Source organism: Nyctereutes procyonoides, unplaced genomic scaffold (assembly GCF_905146905.1).
Source record: "Nyctereutes procyonoides isolate TBG_1078 unplaced genomic scaffold, NYPRO_anot_genome, whole genome shotgun sequence".
NCBI classification, from domain to species: domain Eukaryota; kingdom Metazoa; phylum Chordata; class Mammalia; order Carnivora; family Canidae; genus Nyctereutes; species Nyctereutes procyonoides.
In genome coordinates this window covers 4,100,330-4,113,424 of record NW_026575117.1, presented here as the reverse complement: position 1 = coordinate 4,113,424, position 13,095 = coordinate 4,100,330, and the positions used below count along the sequence as shown (strand labels likewise).

Genomic DNA, 13,095 nt, shown 5'->3' with positions numbered 1-13,095 from the left:
GCTCATGCTTCTCCTCCGTATAGCCCACCCCCTCCCTCCTCCCATGCCTTCCCCTTTAAAATCCTCTACCTTTGCCTGGATGGGAAAATGGTCTTTGGAGAATCTAATCCACCATCATCCCAGGTTGCCGGCTTCCTGAATAAAGCAAACTGTGCTTTCTCACTGTCACGTGTCTCTCGAGTGTTGATTTCCACAGGTAAGCAGTCAAACCTGAGTTCAGAACTGGTTCTCTGTCCAGTAACAATATTGACTACTGTAGTGATCTTATACCGTAAAATCGTATTCAAAAAATAAATCCAGTTACTTGAATATTTAGATTCCCAAGCCATTAAAATGTCTTTATTGTCATCTGGGTGGAACTCAGCTCCTACCCTTATGCCACTTCCCACCATTCTAAAGAGACCACGCTTTAACAATATTTTCTGGGAGTTCTAGAATAAAATTAACCCCAATATTTAATGTCTAGACCCAAAGGCTCCTTTTAAAATGTCCTAGGGCTCAGAAGTGACACATAAAAGGAATAAGATTGTGGGGCTATTCTATGAAAAACTCATTCCTATAAAGACAGAGGAGGGCCTGGGCTCTTGGAGAGTCAGAATCACCACGATCTTGGGATGACAACCAGTGTAGGACCCACTACAGGGAGCCCAAAGCAAGAACGGCAGTCTCCTACTAGCATGATGTCCATCCAATCCAAGCGAGGAAACCTTGGGCTTTGCTTCCCTCTTTCAATTCCGGTTGGACCTTTCAAGGTCCTTCAACCTTCACGAGATGGGATGAACCACTAGAGGTGCTAGAGAGACCAGGAGAACAGTCAGTAACTGTTATAATTACAGTGTATTCACAGGTAAGTATGGCTTTCATCATCCCGAACTAGTCATCTTGAGTTTATGCTGTTCCTGGGCTGTTTTCCTGGAAAAAGAGGAAATTGGTATACAAAGATCCCATTTATCCCTGACAACCCTTGGCCCCTTGAACAGAATAGTAAATGTAGGGACGCCTGGGTGGCTCAGAGGTTGAGAGCCTGCCTTCGGCTCAGGGCGTGATCCCAGAGTCCCGGGATCGAGTCCTACATCATGCCCCTGCAGGAAGCCTGCTTCTCTCTGCCTGTGTCTCTGCCTCTCTCTGTGTGTCTCTTATTATTTATGAATAAATAAATAAATCTTTAAAAAATGGTAAATGTAGCGCTTCCACCTTTGACTATTTACTACCTTATAAAATAATAAATTTGCCTCTACCGTAAATGCTGAAAGTGATTTCTGGCTCTTTTGGTGGTGCCCGACATAGTCCTTAGGTAGACAAAGATGAGTAAAGGTACCTTTAGCACCCACGACTGACATCTATTTTGGGTCCCTAGAAACCTCTCCAGAATTGACTTGCCTCTGGATTACAAACAGGGCAAAAGAACAGCTGCCAGCGGGGCCAAGTAGCTTTTCTTGTGGGTAGCTTTCATCCGTCTCCTCTTCAAATCACTACACATTCAGCCTGGCCCAAACCTACTTCGAGAGTGGGATTTCACCCATTTCATCAGATAGGAAGAGGTGAGTATGTGCCTTATACATAAGCAGCTATTCGGTGTGACTCAAGACCAGAAGGTAAGTGTGCATGCTTCTTCCTTTATACTTCCATAAAAGTATAATTGGCACTAAATGATAACAAATCACTCAGACACATGCATAGTACATATATGCCATATCGTGTGCAAATACATCTCACTCTCACCTTCCTCTAAAGCTTGAAGCAGGTGTTAACAGTAGAACTGTGCCTCTCTGAACACCTCTGTTGTTCCTGTTTTCTTTTTCTCTCCTTTGTCTCCAACCCCACTCCCACCACATAGATACTTGAATCCCTGGCCTTTAGCCCTGACTCTGGGGGGGTCAGAGTGTGCATTTGTGAATTATTGTCCTCTGAGTATTCTCTGAAAACTTTTATCCATTTTCTTATCATGGCCATTGCTGAAATAATATATAATTATTCAGAAAATTAAAAGTATGAATTTATTTTTCAGGGACCAAGTGAGAAATATGGTTGTTGTTTTTCTTTTCTTCTTTTCTTTTTTGCGGGGGTGGGGGTGACGGTTCATCTTAATTTCTCCTATGAAGACAGAGTCTGTATTCTGGTTGTTCATAGTTTTTGTTATTTTTTTGTATGCCTGGGTGGTCTTGAGGCAGATTATATTTGGATTAGAAGAGATCTCTATGTATCAAACAAGACCACTCTGTAACAACAACAATAAAGCATCTGCAGTTAATTCTGGACTGGATTCTCCAAAACTGGACTAATGTGACAACACAAAGTCCCAATCTCTAGTATGTTTGGATGTGCCAGAGACCAAGATGCTTTTCCTCCAATAAACAGTCAAGTAGTATGTGAGAGGCCTGTGTAAGCAACCCTCTGTTGGATATCCCCCAACAAACAGGCACACCCTTGGCTTCCCCTACCTCCCCCCGCCACCCCATCACTTCTCCAGGAAGACCGTAAGGAGTAAAGGTAAGAAAGCCCAGAACTGGTGCCGTTGACACAGAAAGAAGGATCCATCAGTAGCATATTTCTTTAATCATTGTTATTTACAATTTATCATCTGACAGACTTACAGAGAATAAATAAAGAAAAGAAAATATACAATTGGTATCTTGTTCCTTTTTCTAATACAGAGAACTTTTACGTGTTCTATTTGGGAATGACTATGATAGTTTTAAGCAGGGATCGATCGGTTTGCTCTTTACCCCTTGACAAGACACATCATGCTCCCAAGCCCACAAAACTGAGGCCCAGATATTCCCTCCTCGGAGGAAGAGCCAGCCCTGTTGGTTCGGAAACTCAGTCCTCAGGAAAAGTTGCCAGACGACCAGGGAGAACAGGATATCATGAGTAGTAAAGGACATAAAATGAACAGGCTAGGTTACAAACTCTTGGTGTGTTTGCAGGAACCCTACCCAATTCCAACTGATTCTAAGCCTCTTTGCAAGAAAACAGGTTTTCATGCAAAGTGATCGCCTTATCACATTGTGCTTTCCCTTGAGCCTCTTTGCAGATTCTTCCTTCGTATGCTTTTGTGCATGTTGTACATGCACAAAAGCTGGGGACTCTGATCCTTCACCCTTAGAGGTTCTCGACAGGTGTCTGCTGGAGAAACCAAAAAGTTTGTTTCAAATAGGTTGCGTTTGGGACCAGAGTCCCTCCCTGCTCTTGTTGGGGGTGGGGGGTGCCTTGTAGAGAACTGCCTTGCACTTCTGTCTAAATACCCCCAAAGAATGAGATATCTCCAAACATCTATTTCATCCTTAGAAAATACACAAATGGAGAATGTACTTCACCAGGTACGAGCCTGGGCACTTTTCTCTTTCTTCATTTGAAAATAAGCCCCCGCATTATAGCAAAGCAGTTCTCCCTAAATTCACCCCACTTAGACTGGATGACAAGTTTCGGCTTCTGACTTTTATTCATTCAAGAAACAACACTCAGCAGATACCTCCTGAGTGCTCGCTATGTGTCTGGAACTTGACAGGACATGCGGTAGGCAGTGTGAACCCAGTAACCCCCTTGTGATCCAGTAAGGGGGCAGGTGGAAGATGCCTGCACAAAACCCACAGCTCCTTCAACACCCCCCACCCCTGAGGTTGCTTCTGTGTTTACATTTAGTTTGGTCCAATGTAGCCGTTATTCCGTTTAAAAATGGATATTTAGGCAAATGGAAGGTCTCTGCTATTCCAAATGTTGTGTTTCATCACACGCTGGGGGATCCGATGCCATTGTACTCTATTCCTCCCACAAGGCAGCGCTGGTACCATTAACTAAGTGCCACCCAGCTCTTGACCAAAATACTGGTTGAACCCCAAGCCCCCTGCCTGCCACCACTACAGATCCTACTCACTTGTAGGAACAGCAGGAACCATCTGGAATGCCCCACACCTGATTCTCTAGCCAGCATGCTACGTGCAGATCTCACTGTCTCTTGTGGTTCCAAATCCAAAGCCAAACTAGTCAGAAAAATGTGGAAGCAGTCTAGGCAGGATTTTGCTCATTGATAAGGGAACAGATTGATTTGTTTTACTCTCTTTAGAATTTTGTAGAATTATACCCAGATAGTATTTTTCCTGCTGCATCCAAGCCAGACCAGGTTACAAATCAGAAAGGGATGAAGTATCCAGAAACTAAATAAATGCATGTTAAAACAAACAAACAATAAGTGGTGAAATCTGAGTGAGGTCTTCTGTTTAGTTAATAGCGTTTCAAATGTCAACTTTCTGATTCTGAAAACAGACCATGATTATGTAAGATGTTATCAATGGGCGTTCGGGGAAGGTCGCTCTACTACTTTCCCAACGTCTTGTGAGTCTTAAAGTATTTCAAAATAACAAGTTTTAAAAAGAGAGAGAGACATACACAGCAAGTAAATAATTACCCACCACTTGTCTGCCACCAGGCAACGCAGCTAATTGTGCCAAAGAACTCAAAATGCCAGAAATCCAATCACCATTTACTATTCTGGTGTCTTTCTGTCTTGATTCAGCATTCCAAGACATTTACCGAGTGGAAAAGACATTCATCTGTTTCTATAAAAATCTTAAATTTCAATTCAGAAGGATCTCCCAGCATAAAGCAGGATCTGCAACTTCCAGATATATTCCGGGGCCTACCAAAGTACTGCCAGAGGTCAGAGCCTTGCTGAAAAGACCAAGATGGCAGGTATATAAATGCAAGTTCAGATCAAAGACTTAAGAGCCAAATGTTGGAGTAACCAAAGCCCTAACTCTACGTCTCTTCTTCTTCTTCTTCTTCTTCTTTTTTTTTTTTTTCAATCTTGGGCAAAACAGATGCTGTTCTGTTTTAGAATATTTCCTTGGAACATCTCAGCCCTCCCTCTTGCAGACACTCCCCTTCTTCTGTTCCCCTTTACTCAAAACACATGGCTCAGCCCCACATCATGGCTTTCTTGTGGGAAGTCTGGATGGAACTAGGAAAACACATGGCTCCAATGTGCCACATACCTCGTTGTGTAGATCTCAAACAAGACTTGGTCTCGTCTAACTTCAGCCCTTGTTTCAATGTTTCCCGGTGGCCCTTCTGGGCACAGCAATGACAGGCATTATTTAAAATGGATTTGGTTGGCGGAAGGAAGGGAAGGGGGGAGAAGAGACCCATGAGATGCCATAAATACCCTATTTCTAGGTCCTCGTGTCCAAAGTGGCAGTTGGGAAACACAGTGCAGTTCAGGCGAGGAGTTGGTTCCCTCTCAGCACCAGTATCCCCAGCACTCGCAGGGGCCTGGCATCTGCAGACACCCTCACACCCCCCTTCCCTGCCTCCACTGAAATGAGAAGACCTCCCCCCGCCCCACGGTTGCTTGCCTGTTTCTCTAAGGACTTGCCTTTTCTGAAAACTCCCTTCCTTTCCATACATTGCACCTGACTTTTCATTTCTTAATACTTTTAAAATCTCTGTCATCCAGAACCTCTTTCTCTATACAGATTCATCCTTTATCTTCGAGACACTTACTTGTCCTGCCCACTCTCGGATCTCTCTCCAGAGATGTGCTCTCCTGCTTCGGCGCCACCTGTTTCTACCTCGCTGCCCAGGGTGCCCTGGGTCCCTCCCAGGTACTCCCCAGAGCCTTCTCTGTCCTCCCCACCAGCCTCCCCACTCCAGCACCTGCGCACTCATCTCCTCATTTCCAACTCCACTTCCCTACGATGCTCTCTGCGATACTGTCCCGTGCACTTGCAAGTGACCTTTCCACAGCATGAAAGCCACGCGCCCCCCGCCCCGTGCTTCACTCCACTCCAGATCTCTGCTGACTACGTGTGTGTCTGGACCACGCATCAAGCTTGGGACCTAGTTATCAGCACATTAACCAGCAAAAGTATGAATTTAAATCTGGCGATCCGACACCACGATCTGGACATAAACTTTTCCACTTATGTCATGCAGAGGATGACTCCCTACAAATGTAACAAAGCCCCGTGGTTTCCTGTCCGTCTTCCTACGTCCTTTTCTAAAGATGCCCAGCTAGCATTCCTCTCATCGGGGTTTGAACTGCTTTTAACTTCTACGTATTAGGCCTTCTTCTCCATGTCCCGTGTTGGGTCTCTTCGGTCTGTAGGGCGAGGCTCTGTGGGTGCGACCAGGTGAGAAGCTAGACCTGTGTCTGTGCTGGAAGACGAGCTTCCTCCTCCCAGGACGGGGCAGCTCTACCTGCCAAAGCAGACCTGCCAGCCACTTGCAGCATGTTGCTCTGTGACTCGAGGCGACGAAAATCCAGACGCATTAAGTTCATTTTCAAGATGATTGGGTTATTTTTTTTTTATGGGATCATGGAAGGCAGTGCATCGAGGCAGAAGGGTAAAAAGAAAGAAGTGGAGAGATGAGGCAAAGATGGGGACATGATGCTGTTACTTCTTGTCACACAGAGAAGCCGTGGGCAGGGTCTGCACGTCGCCCTCCCAGACGCATGGGTGTGCAGGAGAACAGCCCGATTTCATGGCCCTTTAATTCTACTGAAGTCGGGTGCCCGGATGCAGCACAACTTCGGGGTGTGTCTGTGACGGTGTTTCCAGGTGACGGGAGCATGGGAACTGGAGCACTGAGTGCAGCACCTTGCCCTCCCCCTCTCCTGTGCTGGGGGGACCTCATCAAATCCACGGGAGAATGGGGAAAGGATGAACCAGATGGAGGAAGGGGGGCTCTATCCTTGCTCCCTGACTGCCGAGCTAGGACACCAGTCTCCCGGCCTGTCTCTCAAAAGCACACCACCCCCAGCTTCCCGGGGCTGCAGCTTCAGGCAGCTGATGCTGAGCTTCGGAGGCTCCACAACCACGTGGGCCAATCCCTTATAATAAATTATATATATTTATGTCTGTACTTAATTGATTCTGTGTCTCTAGAGAATTCTCCAATACATGAGGTTAATTAGCACTGGTGTTGAAAGCAGAGTATCGGGTATAAGAACCTGTCCGGCCCGGCACACATCAAATGAGATTATGTCTGTAGAAAGGTCTGGTACACTTTAAGGCACTGTCCACGTGGCAGCTGATGCTGTCGCTATTGTAGTAGTTCCCCCCATTATTCCTTCTACTGAGCACGATCTTCAGAGCAGGAGACACAGTCAGGTAAGGGAATCTGCATCACCTGTTGATCCAGTTGTCCAGACACCCCTGCTCATATCAGGCCTGGGAGAGGCTTCAAGTCCGTCTAATCCAATTTCCTCATCTTACGTACAGGGAAACCGAAGTCCGGAAAGACTAAAGGGACTTGTCCAAGGTGACATGCTGGGCTTGAGGCAGAAGTAGGATCAAAGCTCCCAAACCGATGCTCTCCTGACCCCCAAACCAACCATCTCCACAGAATTAGTCCCGGGAGAGACTGGAACCCAGAGACAAAGGACAGCGGTGGGGGAAGGTATTTGCTAGGGTCACCCGATGATCTGGGGGATTGGGGAACTTTGCCTCCGCTGTCACCTGGAGCGATGCTTGAGGGCTGAACAGGGGAGAAATCTCAAGTCCCCGAATGGCCGTGACAAGGGGGACCAGGCAAGGGCTCCAGCAGCAGACCCAAGGACTCAAGACCATTAAGACTATTACTTCTGAGCTCGGGAAGTTTATTCTGTAACCTTTTCTTGTTCTCCCCTGTGGGAGTTGAGAGGCCCCCCTTCCTGCTTCCACTACATCTGAGCCCTTGGGAAGCATAAAGCTCACAATCTCTTCCGAGGGGACTCCTAAATGACAGCGTATGTTTCCAGGAATTCTCACCCAGACCTTCCCGATTTCTCTCCTGCTGCCCACACCATCCCTGAGGCCAGAGCGTCTGTACGGAGCAGCAGCAGTGAATGACTTCCCTCTCGGGCTCTCCCCGTGCCTCTCTGAAATCAAGGGCTCCTAGGGTGAGAAGGACATTAAATGTCGTCTCCTACAACCATTTACCTCGTGTTTGAAAGCCTACACCTCTCTTGCCTACTCTTCAGCCTACCACCCGCCCTCTGGAGGTAGCCCATTCAGCCTGCTGTGTCTTCTGCTGGCCAGGCTTTCTCTAATGAAAAGTGGAAAGCTCTCTGCTCGTACCTTTCCCTCACTGGCCCTCAGTGGTCAACATTTTGAAAATACGCAGAACAGATCTACTGTGTATTGCACACAGCCTTCGGATACGGGTCCCCTAGGGGATGATGCATCCACTAAGAGGGCTGTAAGACTTAGAGAAGATAAACCAAAGGGCCTGTGATCCAGACCTCAAAACACCAGTCTTCACTGATTCAAAACCAGGCTCTCACCAACACACACACACCTGAAAATATCTGAACAAGAGGACCCTCTGTAGAAATCACAGGGGAATAGCACACCTGTTACCTGTCCTCCACAGACCTCTTCTCCTATGTCCATTCTCTGTTCAAGAATCCTTCCATGCACAAGGTACCTTTTTGGCAAGTGACAGCGCCCCTTCATACAGCCTTGCAGCAGACATCCTCTGTTCTGCGCATCCCCTGTGTTGCCTATGCGTGTAGACCGTATAGACCTTACCCTTGACCCCTGCCCACAAATGAACAAAACACCCACTCCGAGAAGCCGGGGTTTTTCAAGCATGTATCGTCTGCTTTGACAGGACAGGCAAGCGCAGAGAGTAGGAAGTGTCCAGAGGGCCAAATTAGGAAACCAAGAACTCTATGATCAGTTACTGAATACCAACCATTCCATCCAATTCTCCACACTTACTGTTTTTCCTAAGCCTCATCTCATGTTTCCTAAGACATGAGTATTCTTCAAGTTTTTCTTTCTGGAAATACATTTTAAAAGGTGACATAGAAGAAGTATTGTAGCATCTGCACATTTATAAACATAGCATATTTAACCTTTATAAATTATCTAAATTGTCTAGCCTGCTATCCAACACTTTGGTATATTAAGTAAGATTTCTTTACTAGATTTTATCTGCCCTAGGCTTTTTTTTTCTTTTTTTAGTTCTTTAATGTAAAAAAAAAAAAGAGTATATATGGGTTGGGGAGTAGAGAAGTGTGGGAGTGGAGTGAAGAGCGGCCAGGGACACGGAGAGAGAAGTGAACAAGCCTCCGCCTCCCAGGCCCATTCAACGTCCAGATGGAGTGGCTTAGGCGTGGGTGAGTGGTAGGTCTCATGAAAAGGACCTGGGCCATCGGGATGTCGCCAGGCAGTGACAGCATCACTCGTCCCCTTGTTGAAGGAGCAGAAGGTGGATTTCCTGGAACGAAGGACGGTGCTTGGTGTCTCTTCTCCAGCAGCTGAGCATCAGCTTGTACACAGAGTCAGGGCAAATGACAGGCTGGGGGAGGTAAATCTTGGAAAACAAAAGTGAACAAAAAAAGAGAATGTTCAGAAGAAGGGCAAAGAGGAAGTGTAGCCGCATTGTGGTTTTATTTGCCTCCCTCTCCGCTTGAACTTGGTAACTGGAACAGGTGAGGTGCCTGTTCTTCCCATGCTCATCTCGGCCCCTGTCCCCTTCCCTTGTCATGCCAAGTCATCTGGACCAGGATCTCCTGATGAACCACTCTGAGGTCCCTACCATCACGCAAAAGATGAACCTGAAGCAAAAAGAGGTCTCAGACTGAAAGCAAATGGTTAGAACACTAGATCCTCTGTTTAAAGCCCACGCATGTTGAGGTTGATCTTGGCTGAGCCAATCATGGCAGGGGCGGCAAGCGGGTGAGTTGTCTCAGCTCCCCCACTTGAACAGGAGCCTGGCCGGACACAGACACTGCAAAGCATCCACATTGCTCCTACCGTCATGTCCTCTATGACCCCCGGCCCCAGACCTCTCCCCTCTCCATGGAGAGGAGTCTGCTGACCACAGAGCCCACCTCGCAGCTGATAGTGTTGAGAAATGACCGTGCCTCCACTCTAATGTCAAACTTTTAAGATGTGAATACTGAAATTTTAGCAATCAAATACAAAGCAATTAAATGTTGTAAAATGTAACCAGGTATAATTTTGATAAATTATGTTTAGTAATCAATGTGCTCAATTCAATAAATTTTTGTTGACAATTTAAACTTATGCCTATAGGTGAGACGTTTACTCAGCATATATAATGGTAATATTTGATTTTGACCTTGGCTTCACTCAATTACTTAACTTCACGATTCGACCATTTGGTGGTCGGTGAAAACATATTTGCTTCACAACCAGTATTTAGTGAAGACGAAATGGTGAGTCCTTTTAAGCTGAGTATTCAAAAATAAATAAGAAAAATAAGATCCTGGAGATTGTTAGAAATTAAAATGAAACTAGGTCAACCTGGGGTCACGATGGATTAGTCCGGGAGAAAAACCATTTTTTCCTTGGTCCACTCACTTATCTCTGCACACAGGAGTAAAGTTGCCATCTGTCATGGTAAGAAAGCAATTATTTTTATAACCAAGATAGATAATTTGGGTCCCCTGCTCCCAAAATACGTGCAGAGTGTCAAAATAAAATGAAATTCCAGGACCTCTCCCTATTATTTTCAACCTGCATATTGTCCTATCTCTTGTCATTCCCTTATCTTTCGCTTGCTCCAATACACTTAAGCAATCGGGAAAATCGAGTTATTTTCTCTCCATCCCCAGCTGTTAGCTTGAGCTGCCATGCTCCGGTGTGTGTGTGTGTGTGTGTGTGTGTGTGTGTGTGTGTGTGGAGAGGGGTGGGGTGGTCAGAGTTCTAGCCACATCAGCAAGCCCTAAATTCTACATCTCATGGGGACTTTACAAACTGAGTCAGCCAAAGAAATCTTGGAGTATCTTGACCGGGAATTGGGATCCTTGTCAGCGTGGGAATCCAGGTTTTCCCGAGCTCTGGGAGGCCACAGTCCAGGATGCACTTGATCATCTCTGAGCATGTAAATCTAGAAACATTGCTAAATGTTTAGTCCAAACCAAATTGTTGATTCCTACCAATAAATCCCTTATTCACTTTTAAACTTATATTTTTGTTCTTGTGTATTTCCACTAGGAGGACAAACTACACAGTCTAGATCAAGAAATAGAGCAAACACGAGAAAGAGGATTTTATTTCCTGCTACCATTGAGTTGAGGAGGAGCCTGATGCAACTGACCCCTGCTGTCCCCTCCAGTGATCATGGGTTGCCATATGAATAAAGCAGAGGGTATGGTGGGGCAGGAGTCAGTGGGGACCTCTCAGTCCATCCTCCAGGCCATCTGGAAAATTAGGCACCAAAGACTGCCACCCAGGCAGCCCAACTTCCAGCTCAGGATACCTGGCTCAGTCAAGACTCTTCTTCTCACCTTGCAGAGCATCCAGCTCCAGACCCAGCCATCCCCAGCAGTTCTCACCTGCCTCCCTTGGTCCCGGAAGAACTCTCCAGTATTCTCGATGACCTGTTCATCTGACAGCTGGGAATAGGGCTGCTCCTGGCAAAAGGTGAAAGTCTCCCACAGAGTCACCCCAAAGGCCCACACGTCGCTCGCTGTCGTAAATTTGCCCTGTTTACACAAAGAAAAAAAGAAGAAACCAGAATAGTCTGTGCATGACAAGAGCAGGTAAGGTCTGCATGACCTGGTTATGCCCCTCTGACACCCGGGGCAAGGAATACTAAAACTGCCACGATATGCACGGAGAATCTAAAAGGACAAAGTGATGTTGTTTTGACATCAGGCTGCAGGTCACTGTCTCGTCCTCCTGGTCTCAGTGTAGGTGTGCTTCTCCTGGGGATGAGATCCCGGGGCAGAAAGAGGTGCAGCCGGAAGCTATCTGACTCTGCCAATAAGTGTCAGAAGCTCAAACTTCAGGTTCTAGGGTAGCCTTGGGAAAATGCCCATGGGGATGGCAAAATTAGAATGGGAAGTCAATCATTTGGATGTTAGAGATAGAGGAATCTAGTTTAAGTGCTCGGAGAGGTCCCTGGGAGAATCCAGGACTCTCGCTTCCCAGGCCAGGGAAAGCCCCAGTCTTGAAGGGTCAACTAACACGTGACAGCAATGGGCTTCAGGTGTGATCAGCACGCATAGAATCGTGCACATTTCCTATTCAAGAAATACAACTCTGAAGTACCTGATGTTATTGATCCTTATTTTTTCAGATCAGAAAAGTGAGATGAGAGGTTTACCAAAATCTCCTAGAGAGAAGGCCATTAGCAATGGAAAAACAGATTTGGAACAGGATCCTGTGAATGTCATACTAATACTCTTTTACAACGCCGTATAATACCTTTAAAGGGAGCAATGCTAATAAATCATATCAGAGATGGGTAAAATATGCGATTCACATACAGAGATGATAAAGACCCTTATAAGGACTACGTAAACTGGTGTACATCACAGCAGCAGTCATAACAGTGGGGAAACTGGAAAGCACTTACACGTCAAATGACAGAGATGTCATTAAATTATTGGATAGATACACACAATGGAATATTATTCAGCTGTTAAAGTCACGTTTTTGAAGAACATTGAATGACATAGGAAAGGCTAATGATGTAGAATGATACGTGCATTACATCACCCTGGTTATGTACTATAATTATTTCCACACGGTAGTCCCCTTTATCTGCAGTTCCACTTTCCATGATTTCAGTTACCCACAGTCAACAGTGGTCCAGAAGCAGAGCACCCTCCTTCTGATGTATCATCAGCGGGTTAGTAGTAACCTAACGTCACATCACAATGCCTCCACAATTCACCTGCTTCATCTCTTCAGGCAGGCATTTTATCACCTTATATCATCACAAGAGGAAGGTTGAGTACAGTACAATATTTTGGAGAGAGAGAGAGAAACCGAATTTACATGACTTTTGACAGTGTATTGTTACACAATTGTTCTATTTTATTATTAATTACTGTTTTTAATCTCTTACTGTACCTGATTTCTATATTAAAATATCTATCATACCTTTATCATAGGTGTGTATGTATGGGAAAAAAACATAGTATGTATAGGGTTCAGTACTACCTGCGGTTTCAGGCATCCACTGGAAGCCCTGGACATATCCCCCATAAATAAGGGGGTCTACTGTACATATACACATACATACATATACACGTATATGTACATAGACACATATACACATACACAGAAATGTGTGTATAGAAAACAACCCCAAAGGAAATATACCAAAATATTAAGTGGTTATCTTGGTGAG

At 45.6% G+C, this 13,095-nt stretch overlaps 1 protein-coding gene across 4 annotated transcripts in view; it reads right to left on the bottom strand.

Annotated features, from left to right (window-relative positions):
• Positions 1-2,537: 2,537 nt before the first annotated feature.
• DDR2 (discoidin domain receptor tyrosine kinase 2) overlaps positions 2,538-13,095 on the bottom strand; it is a 152,298-nt gene continuing 141,740 nt past the window's right edge. For all 4 annotated transcript variants that reach the window (XM_055333989.1, XM_055333988.1, XM_055333987.1 and 1 more), the window contains 2 exons: positions 11,291-11,440; positions 2,538-9,300 (listed from right to left, as the gene is read on the bottom strand). In XM_055333989.1, the coding sequence (XP_055189964.1) occupies positions 9,166-9,300; positions 11,291-11,440 (285 nt within the window). In that variant the 3' untranslated portion in view covers positions 2,538-9,165. The remainder of the gene's footprint in view (positions 9,301-11,290; positions 11,441-13,095) is intronic.